Genomic DNA, 18,835 nt, shown 5'->3' on the forward strand with positions numbered 1-18,835 from the left:
TAGGACTCAAATCTATGTTGGGTTCTAGATCTATAACATATTAGTAATCTATGGTAAATATGACGTCATCCCATCACCAATCTATGGCAGATTTTTTTGTATCCTAATCTATGGCATTATTTTAGTTTCCTAATCTATGGCAATTTTTGTAGATTTCTAATCTATGGCGGATTTCTAGTTTTCAAATCTATGACAAATGGCGGACCAGTCATTACATATCCTTATGTAGTGAAAAGGCTGCTTTAAGAATGTTAAGAGAAAGCCAGTCTAAGAAAAACGAATTGGGAATACTACTAGGAAGTATATTCATAACCATTTGAGAAACGAACACAGACTATAGGGTTGAAATCATGTGACCGGGAAGATTAAGCATTTCTTCTCTGTGCATGGTACTATGTACCTGTTTGACCCTTCATTTGACCAAGTCCCTGAACAACCTAAAAGCAGTTTGAATGGTTTATACCAAATATTCATTTGAGCGTTAATATAGATCTTTATTTTGACCGATGACAATTTAAGTCCTGTAAATAACAATGACTTGCCTTAAACTTGTTTTTTTCTTTGAAAAAAATCCTTATTACTTTTACAATACAGTTATTTGACATTAAAAAGGAGGAAAATAATGTAAATGTGTATTAGAAATCTGTGACATATTTTTTGTTTGTTTCAAAATCTCAATTATTGCTACAATAGAACTGAGTCCCGGTTATATAGATGAAAAAATGTTTTTCATTATGTTACATCTAACAGAAAATTTTAGGAACCATAGGGATAAAATATTGCTAAGCACTCTGTCATAGTTTTTGTGAAGCTCTGCCTCTAGTCCGAGATTACTCTGACGTCCGACGGCTGTTTTGCCAGACTAGCTGGGGCCGTCGGACGTCAGAGTAATCTCGGACTACTCTGCCTCAGGCAATGATGAAGTGTTTGTATCTGATTATACATTCCTTCTCCACTATCATGTAGGTTTACACTTACTGCAAACTTTTTCTAATTTTCACTTACAATATCACAAATTAAACTTTGTTCGTGGTAAATCTTTCCTTTTCATCTTTCATGTCATCATCATTGGCTATGCTGTCTAGGAAGTAATGCAAATCTATTTTTAGAAAAAGAAAGTATACCATCTGAAAACCAAAAAGAATCCCCCAATAATTGGAGTTTATAATAATTAATCTTGTTTCAAAAAGTACCATAAAATCTGTGAGAAAAAGAACTTCAGTTAAATTTTTAACGAGTTTATTAATTTGATTCATAAATATTCATATGATGTTGTTATAACATAAATACAAAAGGTTCATTGTTGGTTTTTAGTTTTATCTTTATTCACAGTAATGTTTGCGTTTATTAAAAGGGGTACCTTTCTCATTTTAGAGATCAAAATTCACATTGAATAATATTTTTACGCCAATCACATGACTGTCATTGCAGTACTAGAGCACCTATCTGAAAGGTAACATAAAAAGTTGTTTGTTTGGTTTTACCAGAGACATTGTATTTAATTAACATAAAGAATCAAAGAAAATAACACTTAATATTTGTTCAGTCACAAAAATTCACACTTAAAAAAATTGGCTATGATTATGAAGTATTTTCTGATATTTACATAATTTGTGTTACTTTGACATCTTTTTGAAATTTTGTTTACAAATGAACATGAAGATTATGATTTATTTACGGTGCAGTCTGGTGTATCTGTAACAAAAAATTTGTTCCTTACCTAGTGAAATAAGTTCCATGTTTGTGAGATTTGTTCCTTACCTGGTGAAATAAGTTCTGGATTTGTGAGATTTGTTCCTCACCTGGTGAAATAAGTTCCTTGTCTATGAAGTATGTTTCACTGGTTTAACAAGTTATCTTTATATACTGAGCACTTGTCATCAGTCAGTTTAAAGTCATTATAAAAAAACATGTATTTAGTCTGTATCATATATTGATAATGTAATAAATAAAAAGTGTAAACATCCAATTCGGATCATGTGGAGTTCAGCAAAAGTTAAATAACTTACTCAATTAATAATACTAAAAATGACAATTATGAACCAGGAAAGAGTAGAATAAAAAATAATAATAATAGTCATTCCCCCAAAAAAGGTATCATAGTTAAAGATGAACATTTGTACTTTTAAAAAAAGGACAAAGTGACTGATCAATTATTTTAAAAGACAAAGAAACAAAAGACACACTCTTTAAAAACTGCAATGACCATAGCTAAGTGCATGTATAATTAGAACACCCAAGACAGATCAACAGAAAACAAGGAGGTCGAATATCACATAAAGGATAAAACATAGATACAAATTATGATACATTATCATCGCTTTTATTTCTTATCTCCATCCTACAGTCATGCATTCAATTGCAAATGTACCCCATGCAAGCACAGTACTTATTTTCTGTGAAATAGGTTCGAGCAGAACATTTTCATTGATTTCTATAAAATACCTTTGTTCAAAACTAATATCACAGGAACTTATTTCACCTTTTCTTTTAAATTTTAGTATTGGAACAAAACTCATGGTGCTGTAATTTTTGTTCCGGAACGTATTTCACACTTGTTTAAAAAATTAGTTCCGGAACAAATTTTATAGTGGTGGAACATATTTTCTGTGAAATAAGTTCTGGTGGAACATATGTCACGCCGGAACAAATATTTTGTTACACATACCCTCCAAAAATAGCTTATTTTAAATAAAGAAAAGATTTTCTGCTACGAAATATATCTGAATATGAACCAAGCACACTGCTAGGATGCAAAGTAAAAATTATTTCAATCTTATATAAAAACAAATTTTATCTGAAAATGTATTTTTTTTAATGGAAAATTGCCAAATATTGTAAATCACAGGATTGCAGTTATTATTTAACTCTTGAAATCATCAATTTTATTCTTTTTTATCCCTTGGGAATGCTGAAACAAAAACAAGAACCATTTTAGTCTTGTTACTGTGTTGATATGACGAAATCAGCTAATGCACAGTATCACCGGCCACAGAGACACTGGGGACTACACAGTATCATTGTTATGATGACCAAATTATTACCATTGTTCCGAAGTCTAAAAAGGGATCATCATATTTATAAAATACACTAGGGATAACCAAAAATGTCCTGCTGTCTCAATTTTTTTTTTAAGCCAGTGAAGTACCAGATGATTATATTTTCAATATCTACTGGCTTTGTTTCATGACAGTATTTTTTTATTCATTTAATTATTGTGTCCGACATGTCCGAGGGAAAACATTTGTTATGTGCAAATGGTGTGAGTACATTGTAAATGGATGAAACTTTTCCTATATATTAAACTCCATGAGGTGAACCAACGCCTGTGTGTATCAATTCGATAGAGTCCCTGAAGTGGATACCTTGGTATGCAGGGTTGTCAAATAATGCAAATGAATGCAACATTAAAATAATACTCCAAATTGACAACAACCCTTCAAATGGTCTGCAATTTTAAAATTTGAAGTGTTATTGTCAATTAGGAGTATTATTTTACTATATATAATTAAATAAAAATGTCTATTCTTTCAAACTTTGTTCAAAGGCCATCAAAAACTTTTAAATTGTTTTATAATATTAGAGAAATCATACAGAGAATGAAAATGACAATTAGGACTTAGTATTTGATACCATTGTGTTTTGTTAGCTATTGCTGTTCATACACTTCAAAGGGACAGTTGAGAAAGTTATGTTTTGAAAGTACTCAGGCTCTTTACAAGTTGCATACCGGTAATACAGTACACACAGAGAGGATGTAATCTCATACTCTCTACACTGTGTAAAAACTTGGTGTCACACCAGGAAACTCCAGCAACTCCCTCCAAATTTTGGGAGGAAATTGGGAGAAACTAAAACTCCTTAATTGTTTATTACCTTGGTGTGGTTTCTCCCAACACCATGATTTTTATTGCTATGTTTACCTTTGAAGTGTGCCACTTGTTGTTGACTACAATAAACATTTCTTATGTTTCCTGTCATTAAATGACAGTCACAAAAATTATGAAAAGTGTGAGATTTGTTAAATTTAATCAGAGATATATTATAATTTGATTTTATTAAAGAATCCTGAACTAAAAATATTCACCATTTGTTCTGACAGTGTTGATTTTTCATACCTAAGAAACATAATTAAAACAAACAAAATATCACCTGTAAGAGTATAATTAATAGAAAATAAAGACTTATAATTTTTATTGAATTTATTGAATTTTATTTTCATAAATAATTTCATGAAGATTATATAAATATAATATGTATGAAATTAATCTACATTATTTTATTATATTCATTTTTTTGGATCATTACTATTATTTTTAAACCATGTATTATGCATTAATATCTATATGTTTAAACTGACTATATTATACAACTTATTGTAAATATCAAGTTGCTATTCTTAAGTATGAGATTATGAAAGAATGTAAATAATTTTCCAATCTAAAAATACTTTTTGTATATAATTTTTTAAAATCATTCATTAACCTTTTTTAATAGCTTTCAGAAATAAAACTAAATAAGAAATGATTGAAATAGGAAGAAGTGAGAGAATAGTTGACATGCAATTATGTGTCACTGTCAGACCATGCAGTCATGCTTTGTTGATTTTTATTAGTTGTACTTGCAATCAACAGGTCATAAAACCCTCCCAGATAGGAGTAATTACTTGGTGTTTTTTGGGAGGGGAAATCTATGTGTTCACAGTGTGACACTGTGTTACACCAGAATCAGTGTTGGGAGAATGCGATTACATCCTCTCTGTCATGGTGTAGTGTATGTTGTGGTTTGTTTTCAATTTTCTAGTCTTGTATTGGATATCTCTGGTTTTCCAATTTTAATATCAAAATGCTTAAAACTACAAAATGTATAGTGATTTCTCATTGAAATTTTTCTTTCCAGATGAAGTTGTTATTGTTAGTTCTGATCTCCAGTGCTATGGCTGCAAAAGGTATTTAGTATAAAAATATTTGAGTAAATATTGCTAGAAATATTTGATTCAATAGCTGTTGAATACATGTACATTACAGTTATGGTTATAAAATGTACACAGATTCTAAATTTAAAGTGCATGCAATTGCATAAGAAATTGTATATATGATGTGTTTTATATACATGTATAACATCTAAGAAAACAAAAGCACACTAGAATAATATTCTCTGGGAGATTGATACATATATATATATATTGGTTAAGAAATTAAACCAACATACTGTCTTTGTCTATACACTCTAAAAAGTAGAGAAAGAATAGTTCATATGTAATTAAGAAACTAGAATTAACAAGAAAGTGTCCCCCAGTACAATGATGCCCCACCCTCACTATCATGTTCAGTGGACTGTGAAAATGGGAGAAAATCTCTTCTTTGGCATTAAAATTAGAAAGATCATATCATAGGAAACATGTTTTAAGTTGATTGGACTTAACTTCATCAAAAACTTTATAAATCTTTAGATCCATATAATTTTAAATCCAATTAAGACTTTTGACCCCAATTTCACGGTCCACTGAACATAGAAAATGAACGTGCAGGTTTCAGGCTAAAGTTTTTTGTGAAGGTAGTTTTTTTATGAAGCTGAAGTCCAATCAATTTGAAACTTAGTACACATGTTCCTTATTATATGAATCTTTCTAATTGTAAAGCCAAATAAGATTTTTGACCCCAATTCCAGGGTCTATTGAACATAGAAAATGAAAGTGAGTTTTTGGTCAAGGTAGTTTTTGATGAAGTTTAAGTCCAATCAATTTGAAACTTAGTACACATGTTCCTTATGATATGATCTTTCTAATTTTAAAGCCAAATAAGACTTTTGACCCCATTTCCACGGCCTATTGAACATAGAAAATGAAAATAAGTTTCAGGTTAAAGTTTTTGGGTCAAGGTAGTTTTTGATGAAGTTTAAGTCCAATCAAGGAGGTAATATTAGAAGGATATATAACCTCCTTGGTCCAATCAACTTTAAACTTAGTACACATGTTCCCTATTATATTATCTTTCTACAATTAATGCCAAATTAGATTTTTTTCCCAATTTCACAGTCCAATGAACATGGAAAATGATAATGCAAGTGGGGCATCCATGTATTTTGGACACATTCATGTTTAAACCAGTTATATTTCATGGTCTTGATACTATTTTGGACTAAAAAGTATCTATTTGGGTAAAACATCAAGTGCTACAATTTTTAATGCAATTGAGTATTTTTCCTGTGAATTTGCTATTGCAATTAATAGACCATTATTTCAAATATATATTCATATATATAGATACAAAACTTTCAATTAATTTCTTCAGAGTTTCATACACTGGATGTACTATACTCCCGGGTACCAGCAGATGCTCAGCAGAGGACAGTTACTGCACTTATACAGAGAGTTGTTGGTGCCAGAGCCAGTCAGTTTAAAGCAATAGTCAATCCAGCATTAGCACCAAATAGAATCGATACTTTTCATGTATGTAAAAGGATTATTTGATATGACAAAATGCATACATTAAGCCTTTTATTTGTAGTAATAGTGATTAAATGTTTGTTCCATTAAGATTTATTTAATATCTTAACATTGACTCATTCAGTGTCAAAGATATCATATTAATAAAATTGAGAATGGAAATGGGGAATGTGTCAAAGAGACAACAACCCGACCAAATAAAAAAAAAAAACAGCTGAAGGTCACCAACAGGTCTCCAATGTAGCACCCGAAAGGGTCCTTCAGCTGGCCACACAACAAACATATACTAGTTCAGTGATAATGAACGCCATACTAATTTCCAAGTCTTGATGTCAAAGTTCAGTGTTCAAGAAATATTTCCCCCTGATGGTCCTTTAAATTAAAAATTCTGCTGGTCCTCACTATTATTTCTGTTACAAACTACCAAAGTAGTATAGGTCATTAAGAAAATTTTGGTGGTCAAAACCCTCAGACCACTATGCATGCACTTTTTTAAAGATTTTTTTTTTTAAATATTGTTTTCTTGAAGAATGAGTGGTTTGTTTTTGTCTCTGGAGAGAATTTTTGTTGTTGTTAAGTGGTGTATTCTAATGCTTTAGTCAATAGGTGCAGTTGTATGCCAGTTTAGTTAACACAAATCAAAACCTTAACTTTCAACGCAAAGTTGGGCAAATGTAGCATTGATTCAATTAGATTTTAGATATAATAAACAAAGTCAAAGCATAAACCAGTATTGGCCAGAATTTGAATATATAATTTTATGAGGAAATAAGTATTTAACTCCCTAAATGATGTTTAATGCTTTTTTTTAACTGGCAGCATTTCTAGATTTTTAAGAACATAAATAAGCACTTTTTTCTCTCTTTTTCAAGATTCACAAGAATGAAATTTGCCTCTAACAGTGGAATTTATTACTTAAATATTTTTAAAAGGAAATTTGCATGATGTCCTGGGTATGATTTTATTTGGAAGTGATTCTTAAGCTTTAGAAAATATTTTACATGTAAAATTATAAATATAGTATTAAGAGAAAAAGAATTGAACAATTTATATTTTGATTTTAAGGAATGGTGATGTGGCTGTGTGGGTCCTCATAAAACCATTAAAACCTTCAGAACTGAAAATTTCTTTAGATGATGTTGAAGAAACAGATCACTATTTCTATTTAATCAATAGCCATTTGTATAATATATTTACAGCTTGTCAATGAGAATGGGACTGTTACAATAGGAGGCAGTACTGGTGTAGCTGTAGCCATGGGGCTTTACTACTACCTAACCAACTACTGCAACTGTCAAATAACTTGGGCAGGACAACAGTTAGACATTCCTAAAGAACTTCCAAAGTTACCTAAATCTGGTGTTACAGTATCTGCTAATGATAGGTCAGTATTTCTCTAGTAGTGTCTTAAGGTCAGTATATCTCTAGTAATGTCTTAATGTCAGTGTATCTCTAGTAGTGTCTTATTAGTGTCTTAAGGTCAGTATATCTCTAGAAGTGTCTTAAGGTCAGTATATCTCTAGTTATGTCGTAAGGTCAGTATATCTCTAGTAGTGTCTTAAGGTCAGTATATCTCTAGTTATGTCGTAAGGTCAGTATATCTCTAGTAGTGTCTTAAGGTCAGTATATCTCTAGTAGTGTCTTAAGGTCAGTATTTCTCTAGTAGTGTCTTAAGGTCAGTATATCTCTAGTAGTGTCTTAAGGTCAGTATATCTCTAGTAGTGTCTTAAGGTCAGTATATCTCTAGTAGTGTCTTAAGGTCAGTATATCTCTAGAAGTGTCTTAAGGTCAGTATATCTCTAGTAGTGTCGTAAGGTCAGTATATCTCTAGTAGTGTCTTAAGGTCAGTATATCTCTAGTAGTGTCTTAAGGTCAGTATATCTCTAGTTATGTCGTAAGGTCAGTATATCTCTAGAAGTGTCTTAAGGTCAGTATATCTCTAGTTATGTCGTAAGGTCAGTATATCTCTAGTAGTGTCGTAAGGTCAGTATATCTCTAGTAGTGTCTTAAGGTCAGTATATCTCTAGTTATGTCGTAAGGTCAGTATATCTCTAGAAGTGTCTTAAGGTCAGTATATCTCTAGTTATGTCGTAAGGTCAGTATATCTCTAGTAGTGTCTTAAGGTCAGTATATCTCTAGAAGTGTCGTAAGGTCAGTATATCTCTAGTAGTGTCGTAAGGTCAGTATATCTCTAGTAGTGTCTTAAGGTCAGTATATCTCTAGTAGTGTCTTAAGGTCAGTATATCTCTAGTAGTGTCTTAAGGTCAGTATATCTCTAGTAGTGTCTTAAGGTCAGTATATCTCTAGTAGTGTCTTAAGGTCAGTATATCTCTAGTAGTGTCTTAAGGTCAGTATATCTCTAGTAGTGTCTTAAGGTCAGTATATCTCTAGTAGTGTCTTAAGGTCAGTATATCTCTAGAAGTGTCTTAAGGTCAGTATATCTCTAGTAGTGTCGTAAGGTCAGTATATCTCTAGTAGTGTCTTAAGGTCAGTATATCTCTAGTTATGTCTTAAGGTCAGTATATTCTAGTAGTGTCTTAAGGTCAGTATATCTCTAGTAATGTCTTAATGTCAGTGTATCTCTAGTAGTGTCTTATTAGTGTCTTAAGGTCAGTATATCTCTAGTAGTGTCGTAAGGTCAGTATATCTCTAGTAGTGTCTTAAGGTCAGTATATCTCTAGTAGTGTCTTAAGGTCAGTATATCTCTAGTAGTGTCTTAAGGTCAGTATATCTCTAGTTATGTCTTAAGGTCAGTATATTCTAGTAGTGTCTTAAGGTCAGTATATCTCTAGTAATGTCTTAATGTCAGTGTATCTCTAGTAGTGTCTTATTAGTGTCTTAAGGTCAGTATATCTCTAGTAGTGTCGTAAGGTCAGTATATCTCTAGTAGTGTCTTAAGGTCAGTATATCTCTAGTAGTGTCTTAAGGTCAGTATATCTCTAGTAGTGTCTTAAGGTCAGTATATCTCTAGAAGTGTCTTAAGGTCAGTATATCTCTAGTAATGTCTTAATGTCAGTGTATCTCTAGTAGTGTCTTATTAGTGTCTTAAGGTCAGTATATCTCTAGTAGTGTCGTAAGGTCAGTATATCTCTAGAAGTGTCTTAAGGTCAGTATATCTCTAGTAGTGTCTTAAGGTCAGTATATCTCTAGTAGTGTCTTAAGGTCAGTATATCTCTAGTAGTGTCGTAAGGTCAGTATATCTCTAGTAGTGTCTTAAGGTCAGTATATCTCTAGTAGTGTCTTAAGGTCAGTATATCTCTAGTAGTGTCGTAAGGTCAGTATATCTCTAGTAGTGTCTTAAGGTCAGTATATCTCTAGTAGTGTCTTAAGGTCAGTATATCTCTAGTAGTGTCTTAAGGTCAGTATATCTCTAGAAGTGTCTTAAGGTCAGTATATCTCTAGTAGTGTCGTAAGGTCAGTATATCTCTAGTAGTGTCTTAAGGTCAGTATATCTCTAGTAGTGTCTTAAGGTCAGTATATCTCTACTAGTGTCTTAAGGTCAGTATATCTCTAGTAGTGTCTTAAGGTCAGTATATCTCTAGTAGTGTCGTAAGGTCAGTATATCTCTAGTAGTGTCTTAAGGTCAGTATATCTCTAGAAGTGTCTTAAGGTCAGTATATCTCTAGAAGTGTCTTAAGGTCAGTATATCTCTAGTAGTGTCGTAAGGTCAGTATATCTCTACTAGTGTCTTAAGGTCAGTATATCTCTAGTTATGTCGTAAGGTCAGTATATCTCTAGTAGTGTCGTAAGGTCAGTATATCTCTAGAAGTGTCTTAAGGTCAGTATATCTCTAGTAGTGTCTTAAGGTCAGTATATCTCTAGTAGTGTCTTATTAGTGTCTTAAGGTCAGTATATCTCTAGAAGTGTCTTAAGGTCAGTATATCTCTAGTAGTGTCGTAAGGTCAGTATATCTCTAGAAGTGTCGTAAGGTCAGTATATCTCTAGAAGTGTCTTAAGGTCAGTATATCTCTAGTAGTGTCGTAAGGTCAGTATATCTCTAGAAGTGTCTTAAGGTCAGTATATCTCTAGAAGTGTCTTAAGGTCAGTATATCTCTAGTAGTGTCTTAAGGTCAGTATATCTCTAGTAGTGTCTTATTAGTGTCTTAAGGTCAGTATATCTCTAGAAGTGTCTTAAGGTCAGTATATCTCTAGTAGTGTCGTAAGGTCAGTATATCTCTAGAAGTGTCGTAAGGTCAGTATATCTCTAGAAGTGTCTTAAGGTCAGTATATCTCTAGTAGTGTCGTAAGGTCAGTATATCTCTAGAAGTGTCGTAAGGTCAGTATATCTCTAGTAGTGTCTTAAGGTCAGTATTTCTCTAGAAGTGTCTTAAGGTCAGTATATCTCTAGAAGTGTCGTAAGGTCAGTATATCTCTAGTAGTGTCGTAAGGTCAGTATATCTCTAGTAGTGTCTTAAGGTCAGTATTTCTCTAGTAGCGTCTTAAGGTCAGTATATCTCTAGTAGTGTCGTAAGGTCAGTATATCTCTAGTAGTGTCTTAAGGTCAGTATATCTCTAGTAGTGTCTTAAGGTCAGTATATCTCTAGAAGTGTCTTAAGGTCAGTATATCTCTAGTAGTGTCTTAAGGTCAGTATATCTCTAGTAGTGTCTTAAGGTCAGTATATCTCTAGTAGTGTCGTAAGGTTATATCTCTAGTAGTGTCTTAAGGTCAGTATATCTCTAGTAGTGTCTTAAGGTCAGTATATCTCTAGTAGTGTCTTAAGGTCAGTATTTCTCTAGTAGTGTCGTAAGGTCAGTATATCTCTAGTAGTGTCTTAAGGTCAGTATATCTCTAGTAGTGTCTTAAGGTCAGTATATCTCTAGTAGTGTCTTAAGGTCAGTATATCTCTAGAAGTGTCTTAAGGTCAGTATATCTCTAGTAGTGTCGTAAGGTCAGTATATCTCTAGTAGTGTCTTAAGGTCAGTATATCTCTAGTAGTGTCTTAAGGTCAGTATATCTCTAGTAGTGTCTTAAGGTCAGTATATCTCTAGTAGTGTCTTAAGGTCAGTATATCTCTAGAAGTGTCTTAAGGTCAGTATATCTCTAGTAGTGTCTTAAGGTCAGTATTTCTCTAGTAGTGTCTTAAGGTCAGTATATCTCTAGTAGTGTCTTAAGGTCAGTATATCTCTAGTAGTGTCTTAAGGTCAGTATATCTCTAGTAGTGTCTTAAGGTCAGTATTTCTCTAGTAGTGTCTTATATTAAGTGACATGGCATAGTAAGTATTTAACGTATTATACATGGAGAGCTGTCATTAAGACAATGGTTTCATTGTATAGTGCAGTTTGATAACTGTCAGTGGCTGATCCAGATTTTTTTCTATCGGGGGGCCTGCCGACTGACCTAAGGAGAGGCCCGCTCCACTCATGTTTCAGAGGTTACTTATAAAATCAACCAAATTTTCCCATGAAAGGCCCCCCACCTGGATCTGCCTATGACTGCGAAATTAATCTTATGTAAAATACTTTGAATAATAAATTAAATGTCCTTTCGTAACTATAACTTATATGTTATTTAATATGCTAGTTTTATTGTCGAGCCTGAAACTTTTGTTGCAGAAAGCTTGACATAGGGATGATAATCCGGCAGCTATGGCGGCAGCGTTTGCTAATTTTTTAAAAGCTTTATATTTTAGAAGGTGGAAGATCTGGATGCTCCATACTTTGTATATAGATGCCTCATGTTACAAAGTTTCTGTCAGTCACATGCAGGGGTCGAATTTAAGCTTTTTTGTGTACTGGCCAGCCGGACCAGTGGACTGAAAACTCTACTGGTCCGGCTCCAAATCTACTGGTCCTGCAAAAATGACATTAATTTGACAAACACTAATATAAATGACAGAAGTTTAATTTTATTTTGATGCTTTCGTTTACATAAGTTAGACAGTAACAAAGGAATAGTCTTTATTCTGATTTTGATGAAGGCTTTGGTAATCTCAACATTTGCTCAATGATTTTCTTTATCAAAATCAGGATCAACGACAAAAAAAAATCAACATTGTCTTCCACGTCATCGCAATCCTCACGACGACCATAGGGTGCCTGACTAGGTCGTTTGGAGCGCTGTCCAGAAATATTCCACATTTCAATCTAATCTGAAATTTGACGATCCAGTTACGAAAATACATTTCCTATCTAGGTCTGTCACTGCAAATTTTTCATAATTGTACAGTTGACTGTTCATTAAATTCCGATCTACTATACAATGCAACCATTCACGATCTTTTTCCCATGACTTTTGGTATTTGCGTTTCCTTTTGTCACTTTCGTATTATACAATTTTTGATCTTCCTTTTGATTTTCAGTTATCATATTTTTTTTATCCGGCGGTTTAACTCCTTCCAAAAATTTCCACATTTTATATTGTTGTGAAGGACGCTTACCTGAGATATTAATTAACTTGATCAATTGTAGTACCCCCAGTACCGTGTAATTGATTTCGCAGGTAAATTGTTTTGTAAACAAACGGAGATTGCGATGCAATCAGTGATTTTTATCGACAAATTTCTACTGGTCCGCCGGACCACCAGCTGACAAAATCTACTGGTCCGACGCAAATTTTACTAGTCCCGGACTACCGGACTAGCGCTAATTTCGACCCCTGGTCACATGTCAAATGTCCTTGACCTCATTTTCATGGTTCAGTGACCACTTCAAAAAAAAGTTCAGATTTTTTGTAATGTTGAATTCTCTATTATTATAAGTAATAGGATAATTATATTTGGTATGTGCTTACCTGTCAAGGTCCTCATGCCCCTCAGACAGTTTTCACTTGACCTCGACCTCATTTTATGGATCAGTGAACAAGGTTAAGCTTTGGTGGTCAAGTCCATATCTCAGATACTATGAGCAATAGGGCTAGCATATTCAGTATATGGAAGGACTGTAAGGTGTACATGTCCAACTGGTAGGTGTCATCTGACCTTGACCTCATTTTCATGGTTCAGTGGTTATACTGTGAAAGTACTGTAATTCGTGGGTATCAATTTTCGTGGTTTGAGCAATATTTACATGTTCGTGGGTTTTTAAATTCGTGGATTTTAGTTTTCTAAAAAAAAAATTGAAAAATTTAAGCCTTCTGAAACGAATTTTACAAATAGTCTGGATTGAAGGAAATTGCAAAGTAAACATTGACCTGTGTAAATTGTAGTGATAACACTAATTAACCCATTATAAAGTGATCAACAGATAAAAGACCATCAAAGGTGTTAATTAGGCAGCAACCATTTGATTTTCTGGGGGGGCTATGAAATTTTTTTCTGTGCAAACTTTTTTTTTCGCCTTTGGCGAAGAACAATCTATTCTTTTAGCGACAAACGGAAAACATTTTTTTTCTTTCACTTTTATCATTACATATAGTGGCAGCTGAGGGTGAAACAAACAATTTTTTTTTCTCAGAGTCCAAAACAAATTATTTTTTTCACCTAAAAATGGAAACAAACTTTTTTTTCAAAAAAAAACCATAGCCCCCCCCCCCCCCCCCCCCCCCAGAAAATCAAATGGTTGCTGCCTTAGGCCATAAACATGTCACCTAAAGAAAACAGTAACATAAGCAAATGCACTAAATGTATCTTGAATTGTCAAATAATTCTTATTAAAACAAAGCCCAGCATGAAAATATTATTTCCCATATGTACGAGAACTATGAAGATATAAAATGAACACTTTATCATACTAGCATATCAACACCGGAAATCTTGACTTAAATCGATCAAAAATATTTTTATGAGAATTAAAAGATCAAAAGTTGTACAGTTTAGGCAGGAATATATAAATTGACACGTATATTGTTAGGTATACTGTTCCCAGGTTTAGGTTATAAAAAATTAAATGGGTATAATCCTGCATGCTGTTGTATTTCTGTGACTGTTATTAAAGTATTCTCAGATTTGGCGTTATTCTAACTCTATATTCTCTAGATCATATCAGTAGTCAAACCTACCGATGGGGATCTTTGCATGTCTTGATTTGGACAATGGTTGTTTTATTTCGTTGGACACTTAAATTCGTGGATAAAGTCATCCACGAAAACCACGAAAATTGGTACCCCACGAATAAAAGTACTTTCACAGTAGTTAAGTTTGTTTTTTGGTCTGTTTTTCTACTACTTTATGCAATAGATCTACTATATTTGTTGTATGGAATGATTGTAAGGTGTACATGTCTAGCGGGCAGATGTCATCTGACCTTGACCTCTTTTTCATGGTTGAGTGGTCAAAGTTTAAGTTTTTAAGTTTTGGTCTTTGTATCTAATACTATATGCCATAAGTCAACTATATTTGGTGTATGGAAATATTTTATGATCTATATGTCAGTCTCGCAGGTTTTATTTGACCTCAACCACATTTTCACGGTTCATTGCTAAGTGTTAAGTTTTTGTGTTTTGGTCTATTTTTCTTAAACTATAAGTAATAGGTCAACTATATTTGTTGTATGGAAGCATTGTTAGCTGTACATGTCTGCCTGGCATGGTTCATCTGACCTTGACCTCATTTTCATGGTTCATTGGTCTTTGTTTAGTTATCTAGGTTAATGTTAAGTTTATGTGACAGTTTTTAATAAAGCTTTATACTTAGGACTATCACCATAATATCAATGATTAGTAAAGAAGGCTAGACATTTCAGCGTGTGCACTCTAGTTGTTATCTTTATGAGAATTGATAATCAGGTTAGCATATTAAACATATATCTCCATGAGTGTTTTATAAATGATTTGTTTTTATAAAAAGTAAATATGAACATTTCATTCATATATATAAATGATGACACAGATTTATTTATTAGATTTCCATTTTTAAATTTCATGCTAGAGAGTTATGTGAATTAACATATTTAATTTTATTTATATATGCCCACAGATTTCGATACTATCAGAATGTATGTACAGTGAGCTACTCCTTTGTATGGTATAAGTGGGAAGACTGGGAAAAACAACTTGATTGGATGGCATTGCATGGACTTAATCTGCCATTAGCATTTACTGGACAAGAAGCCATATTTCAAAGGGTAGATAGTTTAATGTTGAAACTAAAAGTGTTATATTTTTACTCCATAAAGATTCTTTAAAACTAAGGTTATTGAAAAAAGATATAGGATTTAAGAACATCTATAAAGGATAAAATATTTAGCTTATTGGCTTTGGTCTAATACTTGTACTATATTGAGTTACTCAGATTCAGTAATGTTAAAAAAACTAGTTTCAGATCTAAAATCTTTGCCCGAATCAGCAGATGATTTTGACTTTTTAATGTTTGAGCTTCTAACAGTGATGTTTCATATAGTACTGAAGTCATTATTTTACAAAATTTTAGTACTACAAATGAATCAATAATATTTAAATTAGGTAAAGATAATTGGAGAAAATTTTGTATGTTGACAAAGCTTAGTATTCAAATAGTCTATATCTTGTTTTAGGTGTACATGAAAATGGGAATGACTATGAAAGATATGCAGACACATTTTGGTGGACCTGCTTTTCAGGCTTGGTAACTATTTTGATTTTAATATTACCATGACTATTTTGTTAAAATCACAATACACTAAATTGTTTGTTAATTATGAAAACAGAAGAGTCTTTCTGAAATATATAAAAAAGAAATACTGAAAGGTGTTATTTCATATGATATGCCAACAGAAATATTATGTTTTATCTTAATTCTAAATATCTTCAATGTATCAAAATGATAGTAGTATTTTTAGATTTAAAGAAAATATACTTTTAATTTTAAATACAGATTAAGTTTTATAGACATTTTTCTATAAACTAATGTTAAAGAAATGCAAAATAATATGTGATGATTTGCAAAAGAATTGGTAAACTGCAAATTCTGTCAGATAACAGCCACAATCAACAAACTGATCATACTGCAATGAATATGGTGCGTGTACTGCTTTGGCTGTTATCTGCTCTTTTGGTCGGGTTGTTATCTCTTTGACATATTTTCCATTCTCAATTTTTGTCTCGGTCCATGGAGATTGTTTAGCCATGTTCCCTTCAGTCATATCTCATTGACTTTGAATATTTGCTAAACTTACATGTTAAAGTGTTGCTATTTTTTATTTCAACATTTGCATTATCAAAATTACAAAAAAGCGAGACATATCTCTGTGATAACAGTTTATATTACCCAAGAAATGAAATAATTTCAGGTCTAGAATGGGTAACATGAGAGGCTGGGGAGGACCTATCACACAGACATGGCTCAATGATCAGCTGATATTACAACATAAGATCTTAGACAGGATGAGGGCTTTAGGAATGATACCTGTTTTACCTGGCTTTGCTGGACATGTACCTGAAGCTTTATCAAGGTTAATCCTATTTATATATTTCCTTGTTCTAGAATATGCTTAGAAGGATCACATTGTATCACTATCATCAAACTTGACCAACCCTTTCTCCTCTTTACACACATGACAAAATATATGAAAAAAATGTCAAATTCTTATCACCAATATTTGACAATTTGTGTTTTTTTTATGCTTTCATTTGGTTAGGGTGGTTGACAGTAGGTGTGGTTTTTTACTTGCTATCTTAATGCTGAAAATTTTTAATGATATTTGCCTTTTGTTGTTGCATAAGTGTTTTATTTATTTCATTTATATTGGGTGAATTTCTTTGTGAAACAGAGTCATTATGTGTACCTGAGAATTAACATCTTCCCTGAGGAGATTGTCATATAGGATCTTTTTCGCCTGTTTTTTTTTATCAGCAGGTAAACAATATGATCATTAGGCCTTATAAATGAAACCATATTGGTTTTTAAAAGAAACTATAGCATCTGGATGCTTAATTCATTTATAGAGAATACAGAAGAAACTAGTGTCATATCTGCCTTTGATTATGTCCGCTTTCACTATTATTGTTTTTATATTTCATCAGTATTTGACAGGAGCAGACATTAATATCTTCAGAGTCACTAATGATTCAGTTATATTTTCAGAATACACCCTAAAGCCAATATATCACAGTTGGGAGATTGGGCTGGGTTTAGTAAGAAATTTTGTTGGTAAGTTTGACATTGAATTTCCTGTACAATGTTTTCAGATTACATCCCAAGGCTAATGTATCACGGTTGAGAGATTGGGGCAGGTTTAATGAAACTTACTGCTGGTAAGTTAGTTAACACAGGTTTAAAAAAGACTAATTTGCTCGTACTAATTCTTAACATACACATTTTCAGATTATACCCATTAGCTAATATATCCAGGTTATATGACTGGGCTGGTTTTAATGATACTTTTTGTTGGTGAGTTAAGAATTACTTATCTCCTGTATAACACATATTCCTAAACACCCAGGCTTTCACTGTGTTTTTGTCAAATACTGTTAGTATCCATATTTTAATGAATGATTTGTTAAGTCATTTGATTTTGATGTCTTTTCATTACACATGAATGACTTAAACTGAAAAGTTTTGGAAATATATGCATATGTATTGAAGAGTATAATAAATTTTGAATCAGGTTGTCATTAAATCAAATTCTCGTCATCAATGCAAACAATGACCTTACAGAGATATATGGGAAAATAAATCATTTGAATATTTAAACATCTCATACCACTAGTTAGTCATTACAATTTATTAAATAATTTTTGTTTTTAATTTTTTAAATTTATATTAACATAACATTCCTGACTAACTAAGACAAACCAGTTAGTTCATGTCCTTTGCTTTGCTTTTCCCTGTCTACATAAATTGTTTTGCAGTTGCTTTCAATGTCTGTGATATTCAGTTTTGGGTTTGAGGTAAAGAAAATTGAAGACCGAGACTTTAATTCATAAAGAAACAAAGTGAGACTGTTAACAGACTTGTCCTTTTTTCAACTCCTCCCATTCTTTACTATTCCTAGGGAAAGAATTCAAACATTGGGGTTCAATATTTCTCTAACTGAATAAACTGTTCTAATATTAAAATATTCTAAATTAAGAAAAGTTAACTCACTCTAAGAACAAAAGAAAAATTACAAGTCAGTTTTCATGAAACTTTGGTGACTGGTTTTCATCAATTAAGATAACCTCCCTTTAGTTTTTCATAAATTTCTGATATGACATTGAGAAGTTATTGAACTTTATTCTCTAAAAGCATGAAGGGCGTATCATGTGCTCATGGCCCAGCTGTTTATCAATTCTTAGTTTAATACATATCTGATAAAACCAGATGCTGTGCAGTTTCCCAGTATTAGCTAATCTTGATCTTTTCATTGTAGGAAATGTTATTGTACTGTTTAGTGTTATAAAAACTAATATCTTTATGATACTACCAATGAAGTCATATAACCTATATCCTGACATTGTTTGACCTATTAACACTCAACTAATCATTCTGTAGAAGTCACTGACTTATTTTTATCACTGAATTATTCATTGATCAAATTTAAAAACCAGTTAT

The 18,835-nt window shown here is 32.4% G+C and overlaps 2 protein-coding genes across 9 annotated transcripts in view; one reads left to right on the top strand and one right to left on the bottom strand.

The window, feature by feature from the left end:
- Nucleotides 1–1,104, bottom strand: part of LOC134687951 (tyrosine-protein kinase SYK-like) — a 37,126-nt gene extending 36,022 nt beyond the window's left edge. For 2 of the 3 annotated variants that reach the window (XM_063548431.1, XM_063548417.1), the window contains exon 1: nucleotides 1,006–1,104. The gene's annotated coding sequence lies outside the window, so the exon portion shown is untranslated. Of the gene's footprint in view, nucleotides 1–978 lie in introns of all 3 variants that reach the window. The other variant, XM_063548425.1, reaches the window with a different exon arrangement.
- Nucleotides 1–18,835, top strand: part of LOC134687913 (alpha-N-acetylglucosaminidase-like) — a 44,560-nt gene that overhangs the window by 9,158 nt on the left and 16,567 nt on the right. For 3 of the 6 annotated variants that reach the window (XM_063548393.1, XM_063548399.1, XM_063548386.1), the window contains exons 1-8: nucleotides 1,349–1,453; nucleotides 4,900–4,948; nucleotides 6,294–6,451; nucleotides 7,648–7,832; nucleotides 15,302–15,449; nucleotides 15,858–15,928; nucleotides 16,593–16,754; nucleotides 17,387–17,452. In XM_063548393.1, the coding sequence (XP_063404463.1) occupies nucleotides 4,900–4,948; nucleotides 6,294–6,451; nucleotides 7,648–7,832; nucleotides 15,302–15,449; nucleotides 15,858–15,928; nucleotides 16,593–16,754; nucleotides 17,387–17,452 (839 nt within the window). In that variant the 5' untranslated portion in view covers nucleotides 1,349–1,453. Of the gene's footprint in view, nucleotides 1–1,348; nucleotides 1,454–4,899; nucleotides 4,949–6,293; nucleotides 6,452–7,647; nucleotides 7,833–15,301; nucleotides 15,450–15,857; nucleotides 15,929–16,592; nucleotides 16,755–17,386; nucleotides 17,453–17,490; nucleotides 17,557–17,626; nucleotides 17,693–18,835 lie in introns of those variants that run through there. The other 3 variants (XM_063548373.1, XM_063548381.1, XM_063548407.1) reach the window with 3 other exon arrangements.

Source organism: Mytilus trossulus, chromosome 1 (genome assembly GCF_036588685.1).
Source record: "Mytilus trossulus isolate FHL-02 chromosome 1, PNRI_Mtr1.1.1.hap1, whole genome shotgun sequence".
In the NCBI taxonomy this organism is placed as follows: domain Eukaryota; kingdom Metazoa; phylum Mollusca; class Bivalvia; order Mytilida; family Mytilidae; genus Mytilus; species Mytilus trossulus.